The 24,860-nt window shown below is 46.8% G+C and overlaps 1 protein-coding gene across 2 annotated transcripts in view; it reads right to left on the reverse strand.

Annotated features, from left to right (window-relative positions):
- Positions 1 to 7,726: 7,726 nt before the first annotated feature.
- Positions 7,727 to 24,860, reverse strand: part of Tnfrsf11a (TNF receptor superfamily member 11a) — an 82,478-nt gene continuing 65,344 nt past the window's right edge. For both annotated transcript variants that reach the window (XM_041648978.1, XM_041648977.1), the window contains 2 exons: positions 22,805 to 23,570; positions 7,727 to 10,335 (listed from right to left, as the gene is read on the reverse strand). In XM_041648978.1, the coding sequence (XP_041504912.1) occupies positions 9,983 to 10,335; positions 22,805 to 23,570 (1,119 nt within the window). In that variant the 3' untranslated portion in view covers positions 7,727 to 9,982. The remainder of the gene's footprint in view (positions 10,336 to 22,804; positions 23,571 to 24,860) is intronic.

Below are 24,860 nucleotides of genomic sequence, written 5' to 3' on the forward strand. Positions count from 1 at the left end.
AGTCACAGTGCCTGTGGGCCGCACAGAACACACGTATGCAGTCACAGTGGCAACACACGTATGCAGTCATAGTGGCTGTGGCCTGCAGAGGACACATGTATGCAGTCACAGTGACTGTGGCCTACACAGGTGTCATGTATGCAGTCACAGTGACTGTGGCCTGCACTGGACACATGTATGCTGTCACAGAGACTGTGGGCTGCACAGGACACATGTATGCAGTCACAGTTTCTGTGGCCTGCAGAGGACACTGTATGCAGTCACAGTGACTGTCGCTTGCACAGGTTTCATGTAAGCAGTCACAGTGACTGTGGCCTGCACAGTACATGCATATACAGTCAAAGTGACTGTGGCCTGCACAGGACACATGTATGCAGTCACAGTGACTGTGGTCTGGACAGGTTTCATTTACGCAGTCACAGTGGCTGCGGGCTGCACAGAACACATGTATGCAGTCATAGTGACTGTGGGCTGCACAGGACACATGTATGCAGTCACAGTGACTGTAGGCTACACAGGTTTCATGTATGCAGTCACAGTTGCTGTGGCCTCCACGGGTCACATGTATGCAGTCACAGTGATTCTGGCTTGTACAGGACACAAGTATGCAGTCACAGTGTCTGTGGCCTGCCCTGGATACATGTTTGCAGTCACAGTGACTGTGGGCTGCAAGGACACATGCATGCAGTCACAGTGACTGTGGCCTGCACAGGACACATGTATGCAGTCACAGTGACTGTGGCCTGCACAGGTTTCATGTATGCAGTCTCAGTGACTGTGGGCTGCACAGGACACACTATGCAATCACAGTGACTGTGGCCTGTACAGGACACATGTATGCAGTCACAGTGTCTGTGGGCTGCACAGGACACTTGTATGCAGTCACAGTGACTGTGGGCTGCACAGGACACATGTATGCAGTCACAGTGACTGTGGCCTGCAAAGGACACACGTATGTAATCACAGTGTCTGTGGCCTGCACAGGACACACGTATGCAGTCACAGTGACTGTGGCCTGCACAGGACACAAGTATGCAGTCACAGTGTCTGTGGCCTGCCCTGGATACATGTTTGCAGTCACAGTGACTGTGGGCTGCACAGGACACATGTATGCAGTCCCAGTGACTGTGGCCTGCACAGGACATATGTATGCAGTCACAGTGACTGTGACCTGCACAGGTTTCATGTATGCAGTCTCATTGACTGTGGGCTGCACAGGACACACTATGCAGTCACAGTGACTGTGGCCTGTACAGGACACATGTATGCAGTCACAGTGACTGTGGCTTGCAAATTATCATGTATGCAGTCACAGTGACTGTGGCCTGCACAGGACACATGTTTGCAGTCACAGTGACTGTGGCCTGCACAGGACACGCGTATGCAGTCACAGTTACTGTGGAATCCACAGGATATGCGTATACAGTCACAGTGACTGTGGCCTGCACAGGACACATATATGCAGTCACAGTGACTGTGGCTTGCACGGGACACATGTATGCAGTCACAGTGACTGTGGCCTGCACAGGACACATGTTTGCAGTCACAGTGGCTGTGACCTGCACAGGACACACGTATGCAGTCACAGTGACTGTGGCCTGCACAGGACACACGTATGCAGTCACAGTGACTGTGGGCTAAACAGGACACACGTATCCAGTCACAGTAACTCTGGCCTGCACAGGACACATGTTTGCAGTCACAGTGGTTGTGGCCTGCACAGGACACACGTATGTAGTCACAGTGACTGTGGCCGGCTCAGGACACGCGTATGCAGTCACAGTGACTGTGGGCTGCACAGGACACACATATGCAGTCACAGTGACTGTGGCCTGCACAGGACACACGTATGCAGTCACAGTGACTGTGGCCTGCACAGGACACACGTATGCAATCACAGTGTCTGTGGCCTGCACAGGACACACGTATGCAGTCACAGTGACTGTGGCCTGCACAGGACACAAGTATGCAGTCACAGTGTCTGTGGCCTGCCCTGGATACATGTTTGCAGTCACAGTGACTGTGGGCTGCACAGGACACATGTATGCAGTCCCAGTGACTGTGGCCTGCACAGGACACATGTATGCAGTCACAGTGACTGTGGCCTGCACAGGTTTCATGTATGCAGTCTCAGTGACTGTGGGCTGCACAGGACACACTATGCAGTCACAGTGACTGTGGCCTGTACAGGACACATGTATGCAGTCTCAGTGACTGTGGCTTGCAAAGGTTTCATGTATGTAGTCACAGTGACTGTGGCCTGCACAGGACACATGTTTGCTGTCACAGTGTCTGTGGCCTGCACAGGACACGCGTATGCAGTCACAGTGACTGTGGCCTGCACAGGACACATGTATGCAGTCACAGTGTCTGTGGCCTGCACGGGACACATGTATGCAGTCACAGTGACCCTGGCCTGCACAGGACACATGTTTGCAGTCACAGTGGCTGTGACCTGCACAGGACACACGTATGCAGTCACAGTGACTGTGGCCTGCACAGGACACATGTATGCAGTCACAGTGACTGTGGGCTAAACAGGACACACGTATGCAGTCACAGCGACTCTGGCCCGTCTAGGACACATGTTTGCAGTCACAGTTGTTGTGGCCTGCACAGGACACACGTATGTAGTCACAGTGACTGTGGCTGGCACAGGACACGCGTATGCATTCACAGTGACTGTGGCCTGCACAGGACACATGTATGCAGTCACAGTGACTGTGGCTTGCACTGGACACATGTATGCAGTCCCAGTGGCTGTGGCCTGCACAGGACACACGTATGTAGTCACAGTGACTGTGGCCTGCACAGGACACACGTATGCAGTCACAGTGTCTGTGGCCTGCACAGGACACATGTATGCAGTCACAGTGACTGTGGCCTGCACAGGTTTTATGTATGCAGTCACAGTGACTGTGGCCTGCACACGACACGTGTATGCAGTCACAGTGACTGTGGCCTGCACAGGACACATGTATGCAGTCACAGTGTCTGTGTCCTGCACAGGACACTTGTATGGAGTCACAGTGACTGTGGTCTGCACAGGACACACGTATGCAGTCACAGTGACTGTGGGCTAAACAGGACACACGTATGCATTCACAGTGACTCTGGCCTGCACAGGACACATGTTTGCAGTCACAGTCGCTGTGGCCTGCACAGGACACACGTATGCAGTCACCGTGATTGTGGCCTGCACAGGTTTCATGTATGCAGTCACAGTGACTGTGGCCTGCACAGATTTCTTGTGTGCAGTCACAGTGACTGTGGCCTGCACAGGACACATGTATGCAGTCACAGTGACCGTGGCCTGCACGGGACAAATGTAAGCAGTCACAGAGACTGTGGCCTGCACAGGACACATGTATGCAGTCCCTGTGGCTGTGGCCTGCACAGGACACACGTATGCAGTCACAGTGACTGTGGCCTGCACGGGACAAATGTATGCAGTCACAGAGTCTGTGGCCTGCACAGGACACATGTATGCATTCTCAGTGGCTTTTGCCTGCACAGGACACACGTATGCAGTCACAGTGACTGTGGCCTGCACAGGACACACGTATGCAGTCACAGTGACTGTTGCCTGCACAGGACACACGTATGCAGTCACAGTGACTCTGAGCTGCACAGGACACATGTATGCAGTCATAGTGACTGTGGCCTGCACAGGACACACGTAAGCAGTCACAGTGACTGTGGCCTGCACAGGACACACGTATGCAGTCACGGTGGCTGTGGGCTGTACAGGACACACGTATGCAGTCACAGTGGCGACACACGTATGCAGTCATAGTTGCTGTGGCCTACACAGGATACACGTATGCAGTCAAATTGTCTGTGGGCTGCACCGGACGCATGTATGCAGTCACAGTGATTGTGGCCTGCAAAGGTTTCAATCATGCAGTCACAGTGACTGTGGCCTGCACAGTTTTAAGCCACACTGGGGTCCCAGCAGTGAGAGGGGGAAATTGACATGGGGTTCCCACCCCTAACCAGGAAGACATTTGAGATCCATACCCACTGTCAAAGGAAAATCAATTTTCGCCAATGTCGTCTCACTGGATAAGTCAACCACAATCTATGGCATGCCCATGCATGGGGAAATTCCCCAACACAAAACAAACTCAGTGCTATTTTTTTATGGGTATTTTGTCTTATTTTGCTTTGTTTGGACTTTTTTTTTTGTCTTATTGGTCTTGTGCTTGTGTGTTTTGATTTTTTAAAATATTTTTAAAATTAATTAATTTGTGTTTTGCCATGGGTGATGGGTCCCCTGGAACTGGAGTTACAGGCAGTTGTGAGCTGCCATGTGCTAAGAACTGAACCCCGGACCTCTGAAAGAGCACAGCTCTTAACTGCTGAGCCATCCCTCCAGTTCTAAAGGAATATTTGGTCCAGGAAGGATTTTTATTCTTTTTTTTTAAGATTTACCTGTTTATTTTATGTATATGAGTGTTCTATTTGCACATATGCCTTTATCCCATTCTAGATGGTTGTGAGACCCCATGTGGTTGCTGGCAACTGAACTCAGGACCTCTGGAAGAGCAGTCAGTGCTCTTAACCACTGAGTCATCTCTCCAGACCTAGTTTTGATTTTTTTTTTTTTTTGAAGAACATAAAGTTGGCTGAGTAGGATTTGAGAGGAATTGGGAGAGGGGAAAACATGATTGAAATTTTTTTCCAATAAAAATTAGACAGGTTTTACAAACCTGTGTCCTTTTGTGTTCAGTAAATAACAGGACTTTAAAGGTCACCAAGGAGTGCTGGGGAGATCAATCCCAAGCACATGCAAAGTCAGTAGGAAAACAAGTTACCATTGCTGAAAGATCTGAACACACTCAGTTTAGGAATAAAGACGGCAGGGTGAGAAAATATGAAAATATGCTAAGTCCCAGCCTACAGGTTGGAGCATGCTCAGATACTACATGCCAATTAGAATGGCTAATATAAAAACAAACACCCAAAGGGCTGACGATGTAAGTGCTAAGGATGTGGAGCAACCCAGCCTATCACCACTGCTGATGGGAATGCCAAATCCTGTAGACACTTTAGAAAACAGAATGAGGTTTCTTATAAAGTATAATATAATTAGCACATGACTTCACCATCTCACTCCTAATGCTTACCCAAGAGAAATGAAATCCCATTCCATGTCCACAATAGTCTCCAACAGAAAAAAACTTTACATGTCAGTGAGTAAAACTCTATAACAGTCTAACTGTATAAAAGCTTGTTTTATCAGTGAAGAGGAGTGGACTAGGATGTGCCCAACAACTCGGATGGACCCACGGACGGCAGTGGCACTTCTCTGGAAGCAGTCCAACTCGAAGGGCTTCCAACTCTCCCAATCATAGAAGAATGCAGGAACAGAAAACAGAGGGCTGTGGCATGGGGTGGCGATGGGAGGAGGATCTCCTCACTCAAGGGGTGCAGGGTGCTACAACCGTCCTCTGTCTTGTTTGTGATAGTGCTCAGCACACTGCTACATTGTGTCAGAACTCAGAAAACTGTAACCGAAAAGGCTGAGCTTCCTCTTTATTTAAGAAACTCTATAGGGAGTTGATGCTAAAAATGTTTATTTGTCTACAGATGTAGTAAATAAAAGGCTAAAATATAAATTCTCACAACTTCTTAGCTATTGAAATAGATCACCAAAATCAGTAAAAAGATAAAATAAAATAAATAAAGCTGTGTCGCTCCTCTGCCCTAAAAGGTGGCCTTAAGAGCCTCAGCATGAGAATGTGGGTTCTCTTGGGAATTTAGTGCTCACAGAGCCTTCACATTCTGCCTCCTTGCTCTTGAGCTTTAGTACAGTGACAGCTTTGTGTGTGGGGTTTTGTGTGTGTGAGTGTGTGTACGTGTGTGTGTGTGTGTGTGTGTGTGTGTGTGTGTGTTTAACAGGAGGCCTTGGGTGCCATTCTTCAGGGGCTATCTACCTTTTTGAGGCCAGATCTTTCATTTGAAGTCTGAACTTACCAGGCAGACTATGCTAGCTGACCAATGGTCGAGGGTTTGGCCAGTCTTTGCCTCCCCAGCTGTATGACTACAAGAGCCCACCCCTGGCTTTATTCTACCTGGGTTCTGGGGATGGAACTCATGCATGCAAGGTAAACATTTTATCCAAATTCCCGAGCCACACTGAAAGTTTTTACTGGACTCCAATCCCCTCTGTCCCAGTTTCAGAAATGGCTAGGTGTCTGTGGTGGGTGGCAGAGCTCGTCCCAGATATGTGGTCTGACTCAGGAAGAAAGAATGAAGTATGACATGACTTCTGAGTCTAGGAGCAGACAGGCATCCGAGGGACAGCGAGAGAAAGTGCTGTGAGAATTTGGGTTAGATGGGGGTGCACTTCACCTGGGGTTCTCCCCACAATTGCTGTACTGCTGTCTTCTCCCAACACAGACAGAAAGCCAGGCACCTGCATAGATGAGCCTTCAGTGAGGTCGACTGGAAATGCCGGTGTGTGTTCCCTCACATAGACAAAGGGTTGTGTCACCAGCTCTTTGGCCAGAATGAAGCTACAAGTTACAGGATAGGTGATTTTACCTTCTTGCTATAGATAATCTTGTTGAAGCTTCTTAAATTTTTATTTTTTTTACCTTGAGAAGTATTTCTGACTGTTAAATTTACTAAGGGGAATTGAAGGGTACTATTGGCCAAGAACAACCCCAAATAGCTGTAGGAAGGAGAAAGAGAGACATAGCCAAGCTCAGCGAAGCCATAGGCAGGCATGGTGGAGGATGTCAGTAGACACTGAGGTCATGCATGTGACCCTGTCACCTTAGGGATCTGGAAAAGCAGTTACGTGGTGTGGCTTCTATATGTCTGTTATCAAGGATTCCAGAATTTGCTGAGCTCAGCTTCCCTGACACCAGCGAGACTCTTGCTGGGCCTGCCCCTGGACACTCCATCCACCCAGTGTCAAGTTCCCCCTCTTTTCTGGTAAGACACTAGTAGTGGGAGGTAGCCTGCTCATCATCACTGCCCTAGGGCTCAGGAAGTCCACAGACAGCCTTCCCGCAGCCCCCTTTGACCGTCTGTCCTCCTTAGGTCCTGGCTCTCCAGCTCTTTGGATCTTTCTCTGGTCACTCAGTGCCCAAGCATTCAAAGCTTCCTATATAAAGCAGTTCTTCATCCCCAACTGCAAAGCAAGTTAAACACCTCGTGTGCAGTGTTCCCCATAGCCTCAGTCAGTGGACAGTGGAGTGGAGGACGCATGCCATCAGACCATCAAAGAAAAAACATTTCAACATCACAATTCTTCCACTGAAAACAGACCTCTGCCCAAGTTTACCCCTTTGCCAAGCATGTCACGAAGAGCTGGTTTAAAACTGGGGAGACAGTTGGTACATACGAGATAACCTGAGTTCTCTCTTTAAGACCCCTGCAAAAAGCCAGACGTAGGAAGTACTTGGGCTTGTAAGCTTAGTGCCGTAGAATGGCTCTGTGGGGCTTGCTGACTCACTGGCCAGCCAGGCTGAAACAGCTAGTTCCACGTCGGTGAGAAACCCTGTCTCAAGTCATAGGACAGCATCCTAAGGAACAACACCAGACCACAATGGCCTTGAACTCAGAGATCTGCCTGCTTCTGCCTCCCTAGTGTTGGGACTGAAGGAGTGTCCCAACGCACCTGGCTGAATCATAATTTCTGTAATGAGCTTTGTTTTAGCAAGACATGAAAAATTATCTTTTATGGACAAATAAAGGTTTAATAGTCTCTCTACCATGCCATTGAAACATTTTTTCATTATATTGTTTATACCTGTCACAAACATTTGACTACACACATACGTATATCTGTCTTCATCATGTTTTTCCTGTCATTCAATTGGCTTTGAACCAATATAGCAACATTAGCAGGGATCACTGTGGGGAACTGTATCCACCCGTCCCCCCCCCCCCATGCCACAAAATAGATTCTTAATGCCCTTAGTACTTTGATTTTAGGAGTTCAAGGTACTTTAACTTCACTGAAGCATCCTGTTGATATCTCTGGGTAGGAAAATGATGTTAAGTTATCATTATTGGCTTTGTATGGGGAAGAATGGAAGTCCAGAGAAACCCTGAGTCACAGTGCATGTGGGTGCTTAGCTCTGCACCCCACTTTGTGGAGTTTATTTACTACATTCCACACTAAAAGGTATGATTGTTTTGTTGAATTGAGTCGCATCTCTCTTCCGAAGGAGATCACTGCACATCCCAGTCCTGCACTTATTTCCCGCAGCTCTGTATGTCCGAGAAAGAGCCCATGAGTTACAGAGCCATTCTCTGCTTCGGCATTCAAAACACAACCAACTGCTGTGACCCCAGGGCAACTGCAGTCAGAGGGAAGACACCGGCCATGGATGGGCCTTCTGTTCAGCTGGGTATCCGTGGCTGTACGGTGGCCCTTATTAACAGGCCCATAACCTCTCAGATTACAAAGCTGCATGCAATTTGCTTAAGTGCTTGCTTTAGCCCTTCTGGAGTATCTGAGAACCGGCTCTCGTGGTAAACCCACCCCAGTGGCCAATTTCAGTCTTAACTGCTTCGTTGCAAAAGGGCCACGCCAAAAGAAAATCACTGTAGGATGATTAATTTTCTTACAGTCACGTCATGGAAATTTGAATTTATTTTGTGTGTGTATATACACATGTGTGCAGTTGCCTGTGGAGGCTTGGAGCTGGAGTTACAGTAGCTGTGGGCTGCCCAGGAGGGTTGGGTACTGAATTCAGGCTCTCAGTCTTCTTAACGGCAAACCAACTCTCTAGATCTCCTGGTCTGTAATTTAAATGCACAAGCGACACACACACACACACACACACACACACACACACACAGAGAGGACTGTTTTTTACTTCCATAAAACTTAATTACTCATGCACAAATACTGTGGAAGAAAAGACCTGCTGTCTGAATATATTTCTGACATTCTTCTGTAGAAAGAGACTACGCACATCAGCATGGCAACTTTATTCTTTCTTTCTTTTCTTCTTCTTTTTTTTTGGGGGGGGGTGCTTTCTTTCTCCCAGAGACAGGGTTTTTCAGTAGCTTTGGTGTCTATCCTGGAACTAGCTCTTGTAGACCAGGCTGGCCTCGAAGTCACAGAGATCCACCTGCCTCTGCTTCCCGAGTGCTGGGACCCACTGCCCAGCAACATTCTTTCTTGAATTTCCCTGGCACCTTCTTTTTTTTTCTTTGGTCCCATGTTCTATTCACCTTTTCCACCTTTTCTAGACAGCACTTTAATCATTTAAAATTAAGAATGCCAAACCACAAAGGCTAGGATTTTTTTTTTTTTTGAGATTTAGTGGCCAAGTACCTGTCACTGTGGCAAAAGAAAACAAAACAAAAACCAAACAAAACAAAACAGGTACAAAACAAGGCCACCTACCCTGAACTTAGTTCTCAAGGATCTAGTTATACAATCTGACAACCTTGCTTGTTGTTGTTGAGGAGCAGGGTCTCCCTTCTTTTGAGAAAAAACGGAGACACAGAATATTTCCAGAAAATAAAAGTCCCTCTACTCATTTCTTGCACTTCAGTCCCCAGCTTTACACATCTGGCCTATTCCCAAAGTGCTTCGAGGACGCGGGCAGGAGTCCTCGCCAGACCACTGGAGGACGGAGTGCAAAATAGTGTAAAGGAGACAGCACCTTCAGAATTGTCAAAAATAAAATACAAAACAAAACAAAAACCCTTAAATAGTCGAGACAGAAAGAAGAGACAGCATCAAGAAGCACACTACAAAAGCAAGTGAAATATAAATACTAGGGTGGGGTACAGACCTCAATAAGGCAGGACACCAACGTTGCCAAAAAAAAAAAAAAAAAAAAGGCCAATCTGAATGACACCAAATGGGAGAGGCACGGGAAGTGAGGGGCTTCGCCACCACACCAGCAGCCTGCCCCTGCGAGGAGGTGCACGGTGAACAGCCAGGACACATCTGTTTAGTGAAAGCCCTGGTGCTCTGCGCCCAGGGCAGGCAGGCAGGCAGGGGTCATTCTGCACATTGTCCGGAGCCCAGGGTACGGCCTGAGCCCTGCGCCGCGCCCTGCTCCTGCACTGGCCGCGATGTCCCGTCCTTGATCTCGCACGTGCCCTGTTCCTGGAGCCCGGCCCCGGTGGCACACGCGTCGGGGAAGCGTGGAGCCGTGCCCGCGAAGGAGTCTCTGCGCGCCAGCGTCTCCTCCTGCACCGGGCGGCCCACGGGATCCGGCTCTGTCTCAGGTTCCGTAGGGCATGGGCCCTCCTGCGAGGTCTGGCTGACGTACACCACGATGATGTCGCCCTTGAAGTTCATCACCTGCCCGCTAGAGATGAACGTGGAATTGCTGTTTCCTGTCACGTTCCCTGCAAGGGACAGAGTATAGAGAAGGTGCATCAGGGACTACAGGGTGTCATTTGGAGCCACAGCAGGTGTTCCCTTGGAAAGTTTGGGCCACCTTAGAGGGCCCCCTGTGAAGCAGACGGGGGAGGGGAAGAAATGAGTGAAAAGAAGGGAAAGGGCATAAGCCTGTGGGCCATTCTTGTGTTTCATCGTCTCATACCTCGCAGGGATCACACACAACTCCAGGACACTGGCAGGAGAACCCACCTGGATTCTGGAATCTAGACAACATTCAATTGGAGAGAAGAGGGGCAGGGATAGAATAGTGGTAAGGGAAAAGAGAGAAGAGGGTGGAGAAGGTGAAGGCATGCCCTGCTCCCAGGCAGACACACGGCATGAAGCTCCAACCCAGGATGGACTAGGCTAGAATCTTCCCGGTAAGACCGGTTCTCACGGATTATTAGAGATGGGTTGATCGGGATGTGAGAATTAGCCTGTAAGTGCTAGAGCTAAAGGGCCAATAGGTAAAGTACAGGCGGCCACCCAGCCAACAGACCTCAGTTCACTGAAGCAACTGAGAATGGCCTAACCATACCCTTCCCAAAAGGCCTAAAGGTCTCAGCCACGCAGAATGACCTTGGAACTAAATGGGCTCAAAGTTGAGATATTAATAAATTCAGTTTTACTCCTCTAAAAGAAAAGAAAGGGACAGAGAGGAGGAGGAGAGAGAGGGGGGAAGAAGAGAGAGAAAGGGGAAAGAAAGAAATCCAGTCCTATCCTTCCTCGGTGGATAACTGAAAGTAAGCAGTCTTAGGAATAAAACTCCTGGCAAGCAGGAAGTCTAACAGACATCAGGAAATGTGTCTCCTTTTATTATTCTTTCATTTAAAGATTACATTTCTAGAAATCTCCCAGGTGAAAAATAACTGGCTAAACCCCCAACACTCAGCATCACAGACAAGCCTTTGGTCTGTCAGGGATAGGGACAGGCCAGTGGCCCCTTATCAGGTCTCCAGTCCTCCCTAGCTTTTGTTGTGAGTCAAATTATGTAAATACAATGAGGTTTGCACTACCCTCCTGAAGGAAGTTTGATGGAGGAAGGTCATTGGCTAATAAAGGAACTGCCCTGGCCCATTTTATTGGTTAGAGGATAGGTGGGAGGAGTAAACAGAACAGAACGCTGGGAGGAAGAGGAAGTGAGCTCAGAGACTCGACATCTCTCCTCTCCGGAGCAGACGCCTGAGAGAGACGCCATGCCCTGCTCCCAGGCAGACACACGGCATGAAGCTCCAACCCAGGATGGACTAGGCTAGAATCTTCCCGGTAAGACCGGTTCTCACAGATTATTAGAGATGGGTTGATCGGGATGTGAGAATTAGCCTGTAAGTGCTAGAGCTAAAGGGCCAAACAGTGCTTAAAAGAATACAGTGTCTGTGTAATTATTTTGGGGCATAAGCTAGCCGAGCAGGTGGCCGGGGTGCTGGGAACGCAGCCCCGCCACCCATATTACTACAGAAGTTTCCTCAAACTTGGAAAGGCTTTTTCTGACAGTGGCTAAGGTGCTATGGGCATTCAGGAAATTCCTCTGGGGCAGCCTTCCTCCTGCTGGTGGGTACCTCCTGAGAAGCCAGTGTGGAGGCACAGCAAAAAGCCCATGGGAATATTAAGATTTTAAATGTGAGCAACAAAACCAAAGCCACAAAGGCGAGTGATTCCCGCTATTCCCCCACAGGGTGCATCGCACACCGTCAGGGAGCCTCCCTGCTCACTTAGAAGGTTGCCTGCAGCTGCTTCTCACCTGCACTGTGCATTAAACAGACCTGAGCTATGACTTTTCTCTCCCATCTCTTGTGAGTTCTCATGCTTTCACCAGATAAACTCAGGGGAAAGTCAAAACAAGAAACCAAGGTAACACAGACATGTCACAAATGTAATAGTCTAACTAAACACATGCCACATGTATTTAATAAAATAGATAACTGTGAGTTGCTTAGAAGTATGGTTTTCCTCGGTACAGCCATTCTACTGTTTTATTATGACATCATTTAATATGTTCTTCAATATATCAAACCATAGAGGGCCTCTCGAGCTAGTGCAGGATTGATTTATAATTCTGGATTTAATCTCATCTCTTCTTTCTCCTCATCATACTTAAATTTATCTGGTGGGATCATGGTACATGGGATTTATTCATCATTAGCATTTTTATCTTCCAGCAAATTGTCACAGCCAGCCCACTGCTGCTTACTTCTCTTCTGTCAGAATCTCAGGTAATCGGAACCAGTAAAACCCTGAGCTTTGTATGCTACACACAAAGATGTGTAACGTCTTGCATCTTGCGCCATTTCCCCTTACAGATTTATTCTGGTAGTAGTATATTAAAAAGCCTAATATACAATTCTTGTTTTTCATTCTTGTTTTCAGTGTGAAACTCGATCCTTTTTGCTTACAGGACATAAACAATCCACTGTCCGTTACTTCACAGAATAATGACTGCCATCCATGGAAGTCATGGGTCAGGCAGAAGGAATAAACACCTTTTAAACTGCTGACAGCAAGTAAAACAATGTACCTCGAATGGGTTATCAATGTTATTTGACAGTGTTTTAGCTTTTGTTTGTTTTAATGAAAGGTTTGAGTTATGGGCCAGCACAAAGGCTCAGGGGAAAAGCACTCTTCCAACAAGAATGATGACCCGAGCTCAGACCTCAAATACCACAAAGCAAGGAGGGCATCAAAGTGTCCTGAAAACTGTCCTCTGACTTCCACAATTGCACTGTGGTGTGTGTGCACCACCCCACACATATATAGTGAGTAAATAAAAATATAAAGGAATGATATGGCAAAAACAACCTTTGATCAAGTTCTCCAGGCTAACATTCATGGTAAACCATCAACTGGTACAGATTAAACTTAAGAAAAAATCTGAGGGCTGGAGAAATAGCTCTGCAGCTAAGAGCATCGGCTGATCTTCCAGAGGACCCAGGTTCAATCCTCGGCACCCACATGGCAGCTCACACCTGTCTGTAACTTTAGCTCCAAGGTTTCTGGAGCCATCACACAGACATACATGCATGTAAATCATCAGTGAACATAATAAAGCATAAAAACAGGCTTAAAAACTTCCTACTGACTTTCTAGTATGTAAAAGGCGGGAGAATGGCCATCAAGAATGTGTCACCTACTCACCTGCCAGGGCCACGTGCGCAGAAGCAGGCTTTGCTGTCACAGCACCTAGACATTTCTATTAATTTTTACACGATATAGGTTGCATTTGGTTCTTCAGTAGGCTCCTCAAATCATGTCAGTGGCCCCAGGAGCTATGCAGTAAGGCCATAAACGCTCTGATCTATCGTCACTGCTTTAGGAGCGACGCTAATAATCTAATAAGATGGCCGTATTTCAATATTGCAGAAATGTTTGCCAATCTAATTTTCTCTATCAATGAACTAGTTACTCAATATGAGGTGATTGTAGATATCTGTTGATTATCCCTCTCTTATTCTCTCTGTCTTTCTACACAGCTGAAGATTCCCTTGAACTTTCGATCCTCTTGCCTCCTCTCCTGTGTGCTGAGGTTACAGGCTTGCTGTGGCCACAGGCACACACCACCTGGTTTACATGGTGCTGTGCACTGAACCTGGGGCTTTGTGCATGCCAGGCAAGCAGTCTGCCACCTGATCCTAGGATATGCTTCCCTGGTGTGTAAGCCTCTTGCCACTGGCTGGAAAACTCAAAGGCTCTCTGATGACGGAGAATTGAGTCTGCACCTCTAAGGATGGATCCACACAGCGTGTCTGTCAGTCAGGTCTTCAATGCTTTCATCTAACCTTTGGTTTTATTGCTTTAAAGCAGTGTGAGAATGAAAGGTTATTTCTGAAGATCTGCGTGTAGACCCCTAGAGTTTGCTCCCCCATTCTTGCATAGCCCTCTCACCTACTTCAAATTCAATTGATGGAGGAAGGTCATTGGCTAATAAAGAAACTGCCTTGGCCCATTTTATTGGTTAGAACATAGGTGGGTGGAGTAAACAAAACAGAATGCTGGGAGGAAGAGGAAGTGAGCTCAGACTCGACAGCTCTGCTCTCTGGGGAGCAGAGGCCATGTTCCCCTCTCCTGGGCAGATGCCATGAAGCAAGCTGCCGGGTCAGACATGCTGAATCTTTCCCGGTAAGACTGATGCTACACAGATTATTAGAGATGGGTTGATCAGGATATGAGAATTAGCCTGTAAGGGCTAGAGCTAATGGGCCAAGCAGTGTTTAAAAGAATACAGTGTCCGTGTAATTATTTCGGGGCATAAGCCAGCAGGCGGCTGGAGTGCTGGAGACGCAGCCCCGCTGCTCCTAATACAACAGAATTCAATGGCAAAGTATTTTTAGCAAATCATTTTTTGAATAGTACCAAAGTTTTCAATAGTTTATATAGCAATAATCCTCCTGTCTATCAAATTTACCATTTTTTGAAAGCAAATATAATGGTTAGGTCCTAAAGAACAGTGAGGTCAGCTCACACTCACAGCCCTGGGAACACGCATGGGTCATTGCTAGGATGACTGACGTGTCCTGCTGCACCCCGTTTTTACATGTGTGCTGGGGATCTGGACTCGGGTTCTCACGCCTGTGCAAGAAGAGCTTTACCAGCCAAGCCATCTCCCTTGCCCTAAAGCCCGTGTGTTTTCAAAGGCCTACTGCTTTTATGAAAGACTCATGGAACCTCCAGGAATACAAGCAAACTAAGGCCTGTCCTTTGCCTTGGCTTGATTGTCTCCTCCTGGACTCCCTGCTCACATTCCCTTCAAGCTGATTTATAATGAAAGATGTTGGAAACATGTGGGAGAAAGAATCAATGTCACTTCCAGAGACAGCTGGCAGGGGACAGATAGGGCAGGCCAGGCGGCGATGCTCACTGCACGTCCTACTTATGCCTGTGGAGACTCCGGCATACCTGGTTCAGCCTGGCCACTGGCCCTCACTGAGCTAGAGTAGCCCTTCACCTCAGGCCCGTGCTCTCTAATTCTATGAAGCAGCAAGCCCCTTCCAAGGAAGAGCGGTCAAACAATATCCATGCCAGTGGCGGCAACTTCAGAGGCAATGGTATGGTGCTCTGAGGCATAAGCTGCACCATCAGATACTTGAATTATGGCTGCACTGCTTAATAGCTTCGTGATTCTGGATGAGGAACTCACCCCATAAGATTTCCATAAGTAATTAAGATAATGCACACAAAGTTCTTATGGCACAGTTAAGCAAATCTCCCTGCGATGCACTATACGTATTCACGGATAATATGCAGGTCCATACACAGAGCCCAAAGTCAAAGTCAAGTGTCTTCACACTCCACTTGATTTCATGAGACAGTATCTCTCACTGAACCTGGGGCTCACTGACTGGACTGGCTGGGCAGGGAGTTCTGAGGGTCCCTGTCTCCATGCCCCAGCCTGGAGATTATGGGCGTACACTACCACATATGGATCTTTAAGTGGATGCTGGGATCCAAACTCAGATCCTTACGTTTGCTCAGTAAGAACTTGGCACTGAGCCATCTCCTTAGTTCCTGTAATGAATGCATGTCACTGATGAGACTGTAAACTTTAGGCAATGGCGGCCATGTCCCTGCTCTCTGAGTGTGGAGGAGCTGGTATGTGAAGGCTACTCATAATCAGGACTGCAAAGCCAGAATGCCATGGGCATTTTTGTTACATTTAAAATGGGTTAGTTGACTTAACACTGATATTTAATGTGACTTTACTAGATAAACTATCAGATAACATGACAGTATTAAAAGCAGCGTCTAAGACAATGGGAATAATGAACAAATGATCTTCTTCATTACAATCAGAAAGATGTTTGCACTGTACTAAATCCACACTTTATATAGAAGACTTTTCCTACATTTACTTATACAAAATGCCTTTCTCAGGCAGAAAGCACAGGCTTGGTTCTGATAAGACACTTCCTGGCAGAATTTGCATTCTCAAGCAAGGAAATGCAGTCTTCTCGTCACAAAAGCGTATCACGTTGTGTAAGATGCATATCATATGAATATTAAATCACAAGAAGCAGCCAGATAAGACGACCAAATTGTCATGGAGATTTCTCCATGATGAGAACTAAAAATATGCACAAATACACTCAAACATTTTATATTTCACCCATATGCTTCTCATGCCGCTTTCCTTTTTATAGCAATGCGAGTTCTGTTTCAAGCATTCGGGAGACATCGAGCATGTGATACCAGGGAAGGAAGTAATATACAACAGTTCCTTTCTGAATCATGCTGAGAATTAGTTAGAGGCTGCATGGAGCAAGCCCTTGCCAAACGAAGTCTATCGGCTCAGAATAGAGGATAGTACTAAGACAAAGAAAAATGCGAAGAAATTTTTCTTTTTCCACTGTCATGTGTGTGCAGTATGTATGTGCACGTGTGTAGGCACATATGTGTGGGTACGGGTGAGTGTGTATGTGTACATGTTCATGTGGAGGCCAAGGGTGATTGAGAATATCTCTCTTCTACCTTGTTCACAGAAGCAGAGACTTTCAACCAAGCCCGGAACTTGCTTATAGACTAATCTTGCTTGTTATGGGGACCCTCTGTTTTAGCTTCTGAACCTGGAATTACAAGCAGACTTCCACATGAACCTGGCATTTATGTGGGTTCTGGGAATCTGAACTTGGACCCTCACACTCCTGCTGAAGTGTTTTAATGGCTGAGCCATCTAACTAGACCACATTTTTCATATATTTTGAAATAATGTGTTGACTTTTAACATTAATGAATGCCAAATATTACTGACAAGTAAACTATAAAACTTCCTCCTCCAGTGCCCTGGGCTCCCAGGACGCTGCTAGGGAGGGTCTGGACTGCTAGGTTAAAGCAGCTTGACTTTTCTGTTTCTGTCTCTTGTCCCTGCACAGGTAAATGTGTCCAAGATGGTCAGGGCCGGTTCTTCAATCCCCTTCTCCCCTAGATCCCAACACCATAGACATGGGTGGCTGAGATGAAAGGACAATTTCCTGTTCAAGTGTTTGTTCTGTTTAAATGAATAAGCATATAAATAGATGTTCATGGACATACGGAGACCAAGCCACTTTTGGAGATACCCAAAAGTGGAGGGACAAGAAGCTTATGAAAATTCCTAGTGACTGTTATGGTTGCTGACAGTGGTTAACATTCATTGTCACCTTGACTGGATTTAGAATTACCTCGGAGACTGGTCACATCTTTGGATGTGTCCTTGGTGGAGCCATCTCCAGAGTGGGTTCACTGAGAGAGGAAGACCCGAATGTGAGTAGGTGGCATGAGCTCACAGTCGGGGGTGAGGCAGATGGAATAGAAAGGAGAGAGGAGAGAACCACGGAGTTCTGGCACACCTTTCCTCCACTTTCGGTCATGTGACATGAACCTATCCGCTCCGTCACACCTTCGCCATCATGCTGGACTGAGCGTGGGCCATAAACTTTCCCTCCTGACAGAGTTGCTTCTGTCAGGTATTTGCAGAGTAACATGAAAAATAACTAATGCATTGGCTGCTGGCTTGCTGATAAAGGCTGTGATAGCATCTAGGCGTGTCTAGAAAATCCAGCGTCATGACAAACACGTCACAGGCTGCAGGACTTTACATCTGAAATGGCAGGTTCTTCTTACTTTATCATCAATCCATTCTTATTTTCAAAGCTCCAGACAGTCCATACAGGTTTGGTAGGAAAGAGCACGGAGCTGGGTTCCTCAAGGGGTGCTGCCATCCTGTAAATGAGCAACCCTTTCCAGCTCAGAAATGGCTGAAAGAAATGGGTGATTTTGGAAGCTGAAGCCGAGTAATGGGTCAGCAGAAGACGCGGTAAACACAAGCGGCTGTTATTCTTTCCACCACAATACCAGTTCTCCACGAGGACAGTGAAAACTCTCCTAATTCCCTGTAGGAGGATGTCATGTCTGGATAGGATGGCCCCCATAGACTTATAAATCTGAATGCTTGATCCCCAGTTAGTGGATCTGTTTAGCAAGGATCAGGAAGTGTGGTTTTGTTAGAGGGTTGTGTAACTGGGAGTGAGTTTTGAGGTCTCAAAAGCCCAAGCCAGGCCCAACCTCCTTCTTGTTCTCTTTTCGCATCCTGCTTGCCAATCAGGATGCAAGCTCTCGGTTTTTGCTCTGGTGCCATGCCTGACACAAGCTTCCAACCTCGCTAATCATGGATGAACTCGCTGAAACTGTGAGCTAGCCCCCAGCTAAAGGCTTCCTTGTGTGAATTGCCCTGATCACGGGGTCTCTTCACAGCACTAGAACAGTGAGTAAGACAGAGGCTGGCCAAGGGGCTGAGGTACTACCATGAGGGGCCTGACCATGCTATTGAGAGGACAAGAAGACTTGGAACTTTGGACTAGACATGAGACTGAATGCTATAACTTGGGCTTATGGGCGGTCAGAGTAGGAACTTGGAAAACAACAGTGCTGAGAGCTAAAATGGAGGCCCAGCTCAAGAGGTTTCAGAGATAACTATGTTAGTGGCTAGGGTACAGATAATTCCTGTAATATTGTGACAAGGAATGTGGTTGCTTTCTGCCCTCGTCTAAAAATCTGCTGGAGGCAAAGTGAAAGAGCTCTGGACTAACATAATTAACAGTGGAGATTTCAAGACAGTCTAGTATTGGCTGTGTCATGTGGCTATTAATGATTATTCATATGTAGATCTATAATGAAAAAAAAAACAGTTTCCAGCTCCACAAAGCAGCGAGACTTGGCAGTTTCAGCCAAGTGGTTCTGGATTGAAGAGTGCAGAGGTAAAGGTGTTGTGGAATATTCCGCCATGGTTACATAGACCATGTGGCAGGGCAGTCCCTGCATAAGGACCAAAGGCTGTGAAGGCAAACTATGGATTCACTGGAAGCCCCAAGAGGCTGGAGAGCCATGGGTTATATGCCAAGGAGGGCTGCATACAGGGTGTTGAGCCAGCCCAAGGAAAGGAGGCATTGCTGTTAACAAAGCTGGAAGCGTGGGAGAATCAAAGAGCTATCAAGCTCTTTGACATCAGACATGGAACTCCAGGATTTGAGGTTTGACCCGCCAGGTTTCAGTCTTGCTTTGTCCAGTATGCCCTCGCTATGACTTCTTGTTCTCTTTTTTGGAATGATAATGCCACTGTATGTTGGAAGTCTGTGACTTGCTTTTTCTTTAACAAAGGGTTATAATTAAGAGATCATCTTGACTCTCAGAAGAGATGGACTTCTTTTTTATTCTGAGACAGGTTTCTTTCTGTAGTCCTGGCCGTTCTGGAACTCACTCTGCAGACTAAGTTAGCTTCAAATTTACAGAGATCCACCTGACTCTGCCTCTCAAATGCAAATGCTGGGATTAAAGGCATGTGCCACCACCACCCAGAGAGACTTCGGACCTTAAAACAGTTTGAAACTGTGATAGACTACAGGAACTTTGAAGTTGGACTTAAATGCACTTTGCATTATGATATGGATACAAGTCTATGGGAACCAGAGAGTGGAATGCAGTGGTTTGAGTAATAATCGCCCCCAGAAGCTCATAGATTTGAAAGTTTGGTTTTCATTTGGTGGATTGTTTAGGAACAATTAGGAAGCACCATCTTGTCAGAGAAGATGTGGCTTTGTTCAAGGAGATATGTTACTAAAGGTTTGAGGTTTCAAAGGCCCGGTCTCTTGCTCTCTCTGCCTCCTGCCCGTAGATCAGGAGTCCACTGTCCTGTCTGCCTGCTTGCCACCATGCTTCCCACCATAATCATGGAAACTCCGAAACTACAGCACGCCCCCAGTCAAATGCTTCCTTTTAGAAACTGCCTTGATGATGGAGTCTCTTCACAGCAAGATTGTTACCAATGGCATTGTAACCACGGTAACCATCATGAGCCCGGAATTAAGCATCACTTATGAATCAAGACCTGGTAAGACAAAAATCTTCCCTGGTTTCTGCTACTAATTCTCACTGTCCATTAAGAATAGAAGCATCATTAGAGTAGACATAACAACCACGAGTATTTTCTCAAGTTATCTCTACCTGTGGAGCTTTCTGAATTTATGTTTCGGCAAAAGCTGGTAGCATATGCTGGAGATACGGCTCAGCAGGCAAAGTCAGAGGTTGCTGGCTGTCAGAGCTTGATCCCTGAATCACAATGCGGAATGAAAGAACAGATTGCCAAAAGCTGACTTCTACATAAGAGTCATGGTACATGTGCGTGCACACACATGCACACACACACTAGGTAAAATGTGGTTAAAACAAAACCGTATGGTACTCTTTCTCCTTCAGAAGTCCTCAGGTAGACACCACTTGATTTGGCTTTAAGTTTAAGTGAACAGAATAACAACCTGGTATAAACCTAAAATCCCAGAAACCAGGCTACCTTCTTTTAGTCCGCAGGGCACAAGCCTTGTAGGCAGGTGGGGCAGGGTCTTCTCTTTCACCAAGCATCACACACCCTCACACACATTATAGAGTATGAATTATGACGGTTTGAAAAAGCTAAGAATATATTATTTTGACCATAAGGACTGTTTGTACAGAAGTAATTATGGAGAGAATGGGGTGGCCTTAAAAATCAATCTGGCTGCTGCTTCTCAGGCGAGAATTAATTTGGCCTGCTAGTGGTGATGAGCTGACTGGTTCTGCTAATGTTCTGCATGGCTAAACATCAGACATGAAAAAAGCACTGTCGACTTTTTGCAAATTAACACTGTCTGTTGATGACATGTGATATTATTTTCCTCTATGCCTAGGGAGTATTTGATGGACACACCAGACTACTGTTTTTACTCTAAGTGGAGGACAAAGTTTGACTTTGGGTTTTGTGCTTCTTTCTCCCTCCATGTCCCACACCATGCACACAGTTTCTTCAAAGTTCTAGAATCTCGAAGAGGAAAATCAGATAAGTTCTCTCGATACCCAGAACGTCTCCTCTCCTTCAGTCTGACAGCTGAGAATGGAACAATATGTCTGTGTGTTCACAGCTGCCATGGAGACAGAAGTGCAAACAACTCTACCAGTCAAGTAGGGAACTATACTACCTTGTGGCAAAGACAGGCTTTGTGCTTTAGGGCTCAATCTGGCCAGGCCCTGGCTGTAAAACGCAGCTGCTGGCACCACTTGAAGTCCCAACCAAGAGCAGGGAAAGAAAGGCACCTCTGGGGAGGGGGATCCCACATGTTTTCTCCCTTCTTCTCTCCCTCCTTCCCCTCTTTTCCTCCCTCCCTCCTTTCCTCCTTTCTTTCTTCTTCCCTCCCTCCCTCCTATCCTTCCCGAGCTGGGGGATTTTGAGAAGCCTTTGAAGTGGTACACACCCATATATTCACCACCACCCCCCAGAGAATGTTTACAGTTTCCAAAAGATTCTCAGTGAGCTCCCTGCCTCTTACCAGGCTAATAATACCCAGAGGACACCCTCACTGACAGGTACGAAGTTCTCTATGATACATAATTTTTAACAGATGGTGTTCTACCCTCAGGCAAAAAAAAGTCATAATATTATCATTGGTAGGCGATTTGTGTTCCAGTAATGTTGCAGAAACAAATCTCTGCAGTGATACTTGATTGTAAATTGTTGTCTGGGTTTAATAAACATTAAATGTGGTAGCTATAAAAGGGACTTTTCTTAGAAAGCAACAAAAGGCACTTACTGCGCCCTTAACTTCCTACTTAAATAAATCATAAAGGATCAACTGAATAGTTTTGTTTGTCCTCAGATGTAGAAGCTGAAGCTTCTTTTACCCACCCCTCCCCAAATATGAGGGAACACTACAATCCAGTCACTCCTAAAATGACTATTGACTTTGTCTTTCAGGGTTTGGTCCTGAGGTTGGAGCACTAACTGCAAATCCAGCCATGAGAAGCCTGAAGGCAGAGGGCTCAGGCATGCGTAAGGCGGTAGCAGCCTGCCTGGAGGACGATGTCATGACAACAGTCAGCGCAGCCTACAACACAAAGTCCCTGTAAAGATGCTCAGCAGAGGGCTGGACATTGGTTCGGCTGGTAGAATGCTTGGCCAACACACGTGAAGCCCCAGTAAACGTGGTGCGATTTCCTACACTTGTAAGTCCGGTATTGGAAAGATGGAATCAAAAGAAGGAGGAGCTCAAAGTCATCCTAGCCATGTAGAGTGAGTTTGGGGCCATTCTGGGCTACAAGAGACCCTGTGTCAATAATCAGAGAAAGGAATTGGGCTGTGTGTCTCTCGTGCTGGTTTTATTTTCTTTCTTTCTTTCTTTCTTTCTTTCTTTCTTTCTTTCTTTTTTTTTGACAGGGTTTCTTTGTGGTTTTAGAGCCTGTCCTGGAACTAGCTCTGTAGACCAGGCTGGTCTCGAACTCACAAAGATCCGCCTGCCTCTGCCTCCCGAGTGCTGGGATTAAAGGCGTGCGCCACCACTGCCCGGCTTGGTTTTATTTTCTCCAGAAGGTTGTGAAACATGCCTCTGACCCTTCACCCAAGACAGGCCTTTGGCCTGAAAGTGGGAACCCAGGAAAGCTACTTACCAGATACAGGTGGCTGGTCACTGGGGGAACCCCCAGATCCCGAGGCTCCCCTCTCCGAGCTTGGAAGCTTTGCATCAGCCCTGTCCTGGGGCTGTCCTCCTGCCTCTGCCATACTGGCTGCTGCTTCGCTGGGAAGGCCCATGCTGTAGGCACACTGGGGCAAGGGTCCACATTTCAGAGAACCCAGAAGCGGCTCATGGTCCTCCCCAGGAGTGTTTCCAGAGCCCGTGTAGCCGTCTGTTGAGTTGGAGCTGGCCACCCAGAGCAGGCAACTGTCATCCTCTATTTCTCTTTTCAAGTACTTTTCAGGGGACAAAGGAATACAGTCAGTTCTGCATGGGGGCGCCAGGAAGCTGCAGCCTTCAGACTCAGCCGTGCTCTCAGTCCCTGTGAAACACTGGCTTAAACTGTCATTCTCCCCCACTTCCAGAGGCTCCTGGAAAGGGGGTGTGGATTTGCTCCCAGGCTGGATCACAAACAGCGAACCATTAGAGGGCTGTGAGGGCCGGTCTGTGTACTCATCCTCTGTGGGAATCTTCCTTGAGAGGTCCCCCTGGATCTCGACTTCACTGACCAATGTGAGCATCCTGGCATCTCCACCCTCTGCTGCACACACAGGCTCACAGACCCCAGAACCACCTTCCAGATAGCACATGTCTTCTGGAAACATCTTCTCCCCTAGGGTCATTAGTAACACTCTTTCCAATGCTTCTTGCTGACCAGAGGTTGCTGAGTGTGCACCAACACAACAGTCACCCGAGGACTCCTGAGGATGTGAATTCAGAATATCCGGTTACTGAATTTGCCTAACCCGTGCAGAAGAGCATTGCTATGTACTGCTTCCACCTTGACAAGTACAAATCCCATACTTTATGGATTTGTTTATGCTGCTTAAAATTACAGAGTACGGAAGAACTCTGGAAAAAGACGCAAACAGAAATGACTGGCTCCATACTGCAATGAATAGCATCTGCACACTACAGGAGAAGAGGAAATGCAAGTAACACCTGGACACATCTGTCTCTAACAAAACGACGGCAGCTGCGCAACTGCTGAATTGCAGGCCGCAGCTCTGCCTGCAGCATGCTTTAGTTCTGTGAGTTCTGTCACTCAGTAAATGAGAAGCCTGTGGAGAACGAAAGGATTTGTATGTAATGCTGGGAGCGGAGAGAAGAGAGCGGATGCTGTGACACTGGAGCTGAATTATAGAAACCATGTCTGCAGCTGATAAATCTTATACTCAACAGATGTAAACGGCAAACTAGAATAATTAGCATTTTAGTATCAAATCTGGATTGGAAGATAGCTAAGTCACTCTTAACTTTTTGTTGTTTAGTTTGGGATTTTTGAGACAGAGTCGTATGTAACTGAAGCTGGTCTTCTTAGGGAGTACGGGATGACTCTGTGTTTCTGATCTTCCTGCCTCTGCTTCCCAGGTACTTGGATTATAGACAAATGTATTCTCTGCTGGTTTTCAATCAGGGTTTTGTGCCTTTTCGGCAAGCACTCTTTCAATTGCGATACAAGACCAGGGCCACAACTGAATAAATGTGCTTATCTAGTTATTAATTTCCTTACCTACTTACCTGTTTTAAAGGAGAGAGTGAGTGGAACACGAGCATCCACTGTTTTCTTTTTTAAAAAGATTTATTTTTATTTTAGTGTGTGTGTGTGTGTGGTGTTCACGTGTGCACATCTGGGTCTAGTTGTCCTAGCCGGCCAGAAGAGGGCATAGAATCCCCTCGCTCTGCAGTTGCAGGCTGTGAGCACCTGTGGCTGTGAGCTGTGAGTGCTGAGAACTGAACTCAGCCTTCTGGGGAGAAGTGCGTGCTCCAAACCACTGAGCCATCGCTCCAGTCCCAGTTTTGTTTCTGTTTATTTTTCCATTTTGACAGAGACTATTTATTCTTAAGGAAGGTGCATTTACACACTTAAGAACAGAGGAATTCCCAATCTCCTTTCACTCTGAAGTGGTTCCAGACTCACTTGGTTCACACACAGAAAGAGCAAAGACTAAATCTGTGTGATAAAGTGTGAGCTACTGATGAATTTGAGC

This window comes from Microtus oregoni, unplaced genomic scaffold, assembly GCF_018167655.1.
Source record: "Microtus oregoni isolate MIOR12 unplaced genomic scaffold, Mior012 000003F_ref0000135, whole genome shotgun sequence".
NCBI lineage: Eukaryota > Metazoa > Chordata > Mammalia > Rodentia > Cricetidae > Microtus > Microtus oregoni.